General features: G+C 36.3%; 1 protein-coding gene and 1 non-coding gene across 2 annotated transcripts; one reads left to right on the top strand and one right to left on the bottom strand.

The window, feature by feature from the left end:
* Positions 1-2,352: 2,352 nt before the first annotated feature.
* On the top strand, positions 2,353-4,958 carry LOC108980810 (violaxanthin de-epoxidase, chloroplastic). The gene is made up of 2 exons (XM_018951824.2): positions 2,353-2,699; positions 3,068-4,958. Exons 1-2 carry the CDS (start codon positions 2,394-2,396, stop codon positions 4,379-4,381), a joined length of 1,620 nt encoding a protein of 539 aa, XP_018807369.1. The 5' UTR covers positions 2,353-2,393; the 3' UTR covers positions 4,382-4,958.
* Positions 4,959-5,199: 241 nt separating this feature from the next.
* Positions 5,200-5,270, bottom strand: TRNAG-GCC. Its single transcript has one exon. It is a non-coding gene; the product is annotated as a tRNA-Gly (tRNA).
* Positions 5,271-6,109: the final 839 nt, after the last annotated feature.

Below are 6,109 nucleotides of genomic sequence, written 5' to 3'. Positions count from 1 at the left end.
TTTTTAACGAAGCATGTCGTTTTGCTCAAATACTGTCCCTTTTTGTGTTTTTAACTTTGGATATTATTACCCATCTACTACTCAAATATATTTTAAATTTTTTTATTTTTTATCATTTTTATTTTTTTAACATCCTTAATTACTAAAAAAATAAAAAATAAAAAAAGATATAATTTTACTAATAATCACTTCCTTAATCATTAAAAAAAATTAAAAATTAAAAAAATCAAATATAAAAAGAGTAGTAAATGAGTAGTAATAGGGTAGTAATCCTATCATTATTCTTTAATTTTTAAGAAAACATTATTGACACAAAAGAATCTCACACACTACTAATGTGCCACCTCTCTACCTTTTTGTTTCTCTTTTTTTCTCTCTTCTCCCAGTGCCGCCACCCCTACCCTCACCTCGTGCCCACTCTCCACATTGGCCATGGTGTTCGGGAACCACCTCAGAATGAGCAAAAGTTGACGGTCCAAGTGGCACCACCGGCGTGGAGCTCACAGCAGCTTGCCATGCACGTTGGTGGCTAGGAACCACATTTCGCACACCATATGCATGGTCGATCGTGCACTGCTAGGTGGCGAGATCTAAGCCAATGGCTTATCCTTTGCCCATCTGTGGTGGTCGAGAACCATCCCAAGAGGGTAGATAACGTCGACGACGAGAAGGGAAAGAGAGGAGAAGGAGAAAAGGAAAGGGGGAGGCACAGGGAGAGAGAGCAAGAGAGATTTTTTTTTTTTTAAAAAAAAAAAACAGACATACTAGTGTGCCACATCAATGCATGGGATCCATTTGTATCTCTAGCAACCCTCTAAATTTTATTCTATTATCATATTCTATTATTTATTGATCAAATACCAAATATTTATGGAGATTTGAGATTGACCCATAAACTTAGGGTTCGTTTAAATTTAGACTGTAAACTGTGTCCAACATTCAAATACACAATACTCAAATCACTAAATTCAACTCAACTCAATTCATCTTTACACGTGTGTCTCACAACCTTTTTCAACTCAACAACTCTTTACACGCGGGACTCACAACCTTTTTCAATTTCTCATAAATACATAGAAACTCATCTTAACATCCAAGTACATTTAAACTCTTTTTAGGTAGGCTTCACAAAACTCACCTCATCATCTCAACTTATTACTATTTATAAAAGACTCAACTCAATTCAATATATAAACAAGGCCTCGGTGTTATGATATTTATTAAACATTTAATATTATTTAAAAAAATTCACATTATGGTAGTAAATTTAGATTAAAATTCTAAAACATCTTTATCTAAATCCTAGAATTTGGACAAAATATTTTATCTTTTTAACATATAAGTGTCATCAGACAAGATATAGTCGAACATAGATCATAAGACCATAATGAAATTATTTTATTATTTTAGAAATAGATATAAAACACAAGAATGGTCAATAATACATAAATTAGAATTGTAGCCAGATCCATAAAGACGCATGGTAACAAAAATGTCTAGTAGTAATTGTAAAGATGGAGCGGTCAATCCGACAAGATTATAGACATCAAGTTGACCCTTTGATGATTTACTAAACATCTTGTCTCGTTGTATTCCTAATTCATCTTAATTTATTTTAACTAATTTCATCTCATCATTACAACTTTCTTAAATTTCCACACAAAATATAATAAACAATTCAATTTTTTCAAATTTTAAAATAAATTTATCAAATTTTCAAACAAAATATAATAAATAATTCAACTTTTATTCTACTATTTACAAGTCATCTCAAGCCATCTCAACTCATCTCTAAATTCAAACCACTCCTTAATTCTTTCTTTAAATTTAAACTCTCAAATAAAAATAAATAAATATATAAAATAAATTTTATAATATTTATTTTTCTATGTACGACTTTTTTAACAATATCAATTACTTAATGAATATTATAAGAATGGTGAAAAACTATAATTAGAGTCGATCGGGATAACACATTCAACAAAGTGCTTATATAATATAATTTAATTTGAAAATAAAATTTAAAATTTGAATCTTACAAATCAATTTTTATTATATAAATTATATGAATTATGTATTCTACATATTAATTTATTCAATAGACATATTTTGCGTGCGTGTGCAAAGTATAATTATATATATATATATATAACATTTCAAACCTCAAATTTGTAACTATGTAAACATTTTTTTGTTTTCTAATTATTCAAATAATTAGTAAGAGAAATAGCATCGCGAAGCCTCATTATAATGATAAATAAATAAATTTTAAAAAAACTAAGATTTAAGAATAATAATAAAAAAAAATCTCCTCTGTTAAGGTCCCTCCAATTCAACCTGCCCTCGTATGTATATCTTTTCTATTGACACTGGTCAGTAGTCACCACCAAAGCATGGCTCTGGCAGCTCCACCTCGGCTCCCCAAACCCATGCCTGGTTTCTTACGAACCCTCCAGTTCGCCGCCTCCCAAACCGTTTGTCATCCGTGTAGCCACCGACGTAAACCGTTGCCGGTTCCCCAACTCAGAAGAATCACTCTCCGTGCACCGACTATTTTGCCGTTGGCAGTTTCTGAAGCAAAGGAGAATGCGATGACGGAAGATTTACCGGACCCGCCGGTGAGAATAGTGGCCATCGTCGGCGAGGGAAGTGTCAGCCCTCTGAAATCCGCCCCCTGGCAAGAGGTCATGCTCCACACTGTAAGTAGTCATTTTGCTCACTTTTTCCTTGGTCTCTATTTTGTTTTGAAGTTTCTTTTTATTCTATTCAGAAAAGGCAAAAAAATCACAGTGATTGGATCAAACCATGATTGTAATGGAACTGAGTTTGCTTCATTTTTTGTCAGTATCGAGTGATTGAATTTGCTGTTTACATGGAAGAATAAAGTAGAATGTTGCTGTTTACATAGATGATATTTCAGGACGAAACGCCTTATAGTTTCATTTAATTGCTTATATATCCTGTGTTTTAGATTCGTTACATATTTTCTTGGTTTTTGGTAATTGCCCAGGCATAATTTCTTGGCAAGAGAGCTTACATTACTTTCTGACTCTCTGTTTGTACGCAGGCAAAACGACTGAAGTGGGTCGACGAAGGAGGGTATGAAATGCTTGTATTTACTGACAATTTATGTAAATCCGGTGATGAAAATGCTACTACCCTTCAAAGGGTATCGAACCTTGCAGATATTTTGGTTATTGTTGCAGTTACAGATCAAGAATCAGTTATGTGGATACAGGCCAACTGTGTAAATATCCAAAACATAATCTGCTTCGAGTCCTCCCGGGATTTGGTAAACAAATTAGGAGGGTCTTATGTACTATCTGAGACAAAAGGAAAGCTATTTGACAAAATTGTAGGATTTTCACAGTCAAAGAAAGCAAATGAATCTGAGGAAGTAGTCCGGACTGTATCTGAGGCATGGGACCGGCATAATTCTGATGATATAAGGTTCTGTTTGTTGGTTATAATCAATGCATACATAAGGCCGGTATCGATTCTAAAGAATCTGAGATCTAAGGGATTTTCTACCCTGAACTGCATGGTAAAGAACTGTGGGCCTCAGATACTGAACTGCCTCTTGGATCCTAATTGTCGGAAAGCTCTTCAATGCCTGAACCAGTGCAGTCCTGTAGACCAAGTGTGTAATTATCGGTGTATTGCTTCTTACGAAAGTCCAAATCTAGAAGCATTTTCTCTGTGTGTATTGCAGAAGCACAATTGTCTCGAACTCGATGCAAAGATCCCTGAAAAGCCATACGTGACTCCCATGGAGAAATTCAGAGGGAAGGACCTGTGCAATGAAACTGCTGAAGATCTTTTTGTTGGCTGGTTGGGGAGTTTGAACTGGAGTTGGCGTGTTGTGGCAGGCCAGAACCCAGCTTATGATCAGTTTCCATGCCAGTACCAGTTATTTTATAGGGGAAAGGCCAAAGGATCATTTTGGTATGAGCCGGTTTTTCAGGTTAAAACCTTCGAGGAGAAGATGGTTTGGAGGAGGAGAAAATACAGGGTTAAGAGAGGGAAGATGCCGGGGACATTCTACTTCAGTGTCTTGGATAATGGGGTTGTTTCAAATGAGTTTTGGACAATTGTTGATGTAAATAATGATCTTAGTTGGGCATTGTTTCATTATAGTGGGGCTGCTCGAGTTGCAGGACAGTCTTACACTGGGGCAGTGCTTGTTACTCCAGACGGGGCATACCCAAAAGATACAGACAGGATGAAATTAGCTCTAGCTTTGGAGAAGTGTGGAATCAAAGACTGGGAGCTATATACAGTAGATAATTGTTCCTGTATAGATCCTCCGTTAGGCATTCCAGAAGGTGCAAGTTTACATTCTATGATTGAAGTTAAAGATCAGACATGGACCGCAGTGTAGGCAAGCATGTAGACTTGTGAGCAGCTTAGCCCTGAGTTGGGATTGTCAAAATAGGGCAATGTTGATGATTAATGGTTTGGTGCATCATATGGAAATCCAGTTCCCCCTATTCTGCCTAAGATTTCAAGCCAGGTTTCTGCTTCCTTACTAGTTCTGATCAACTCTTTAAGCCTCAGTGTATCTGCTTGATAAAGTTGGCTTTGTTAGTTTCATCTCCGATAAAGATGTAAAATGGGAACTATTTGTATGAATTGAAAACTAATCGAGTGTGTATAGAACGCCAGGAAATGTAAGGGAAATTTATAGGGTCATTGCAATGCTGTGTTGCCAATGGAAATTTCTCTGGGAAGAGAAACCGCACAATCTCTCCACCAATTTCAGTGATCAAAATAAAGCCTAAAAAATGGGCTAGTCCTTTGCTTTGGGACTCAGAAATGAAGCTTGGCCGAATAGCTTGGCTAATTGCAATGTTGTAATTTCCATATCTGTTCAAATATGGTAAGGTTGGTTGTAAAGAGTCGCAGCATGTTGCCCTTAAAGCAACGTGCAGTCAATTTCAGATACCAATATTGCCACATATTCTGACTTCTGTTTACTTTCTTCCAGTCTAATTTGTCAAGAAGTTTTCAAAATTTATTGTTGATTGTAAATATCAGAATTAACTTGTTTGGTTTAAAAGATCAACTCGGTGAAAACTTGGATTGGAAAAGCCTTAGAAATGCTCCTTAAAAAGTCAGGCTACCAGCAAAATCCCCTATTTTTGAAGCTGTCAGAGGGGAAGATCCGGTGGCATATCAAAAACTGAAAACAACAGCAATTGCACCAGCCGGGAATCGAACCCGGGTCTGTACCGTGGCAGGGTACTATTCTACCACTAGACCACTGGTGCTTGTTGGCTTTAGGCTAATTAAAATTTTTTAAAATTATACTTGGTGTTGGAACTCAAGTCAATACTCCAGATAGATCTTGAGAAATTCCAAATTGTTTGCTGTTATATCATCAGAAAGTTATCGGCTTACTGTTTGCAATAAATTGTTTTAATTCCCACGTTGCAAGTAAGATCTTACTGAAGAAATATGAATTGGGTTCAAAACTTTAGGCCATTTAGCATCAGAATGAGCCATATATACAAATTAGAATTATTTGGATAAAAGGACTAGTTGTGCGTTCTAAATATTGCAAACAAGCTCGACATGAATCCAGCCAAAATGCTTGCTCTGTATAATATTTGAAGCCATCAGAGGCATTCTGCTGGACAATCTCAGCTAGACCATTAAATTTGCATGCCTCAACACTTTGGTCTTGCATTTGGAAGTACGTACTAAAAGCATGCGATATATTGCCATGCATGTCTAAGTTGTTGCATGAGGATCCGTACCCCAAGTTACTGCTATCAGAGTTGGCGCATTCATAATCAACTTCGGCTCCCAACGCTTCTGCAAGGTTGGCTGACACCTTAACTTGTACTCTGTAACAGACTGAGATCACCGATATTGCACAAAGCGTCCATGCAATGAATACGGCTCGTGCCATGTGTAGAGCCGGTTCAGAATATTGGTAGCAATACATATGTGGAATTGCAAATTTAGGATGGTTCTTGAGATTGAAAAAGGAGGGCAACTAGCTAGAAAATGAGTTCGTATATAGAAAATGTGGGTTTTTCTTTGGCCATTTGGTGGGGTTGGATACGTATTTCTTTCTCGGAGTTGCTTATAAACGTTAAAATTA

Source organism: Juglans regia, chromosome 10 (genome assembly GCF_001411555.2).
Source record: "Juglans regia cultivar Chandler chromosome 10, Walnut 2.0, whole genome shotgun sequence".
NCBI classification, from domain to species: Eukaryota; Viridiplantae; Streptophyta; class Magnoliopsida; order Fagales; family Juglandaceae; genus Juglans; species Juglans regia.
The sequence above is the reverse complement of the archived record's forward strand: the minus strand, read 5'-3'. Positions and strand labels throughout refer to the sequence as shown.

Bases quoted from the DNA above. Each gene is read 5' to 3' on its own strand.
- LOC108980810 (XM_018951824.2), top strand. From the start codon at position 2,394: ATGGCTCTGGCAGCTCCACCTCGGCTCCCCAAACCCATGCCTGGTTTC. The intron at 2,700-3,067 runs GTAAGTAGTCAT...GTTTGTACGCAG, and splicing joins AAGAGGTCATGCTCCACACT to GCAAAACGACTGAAGTGGGT.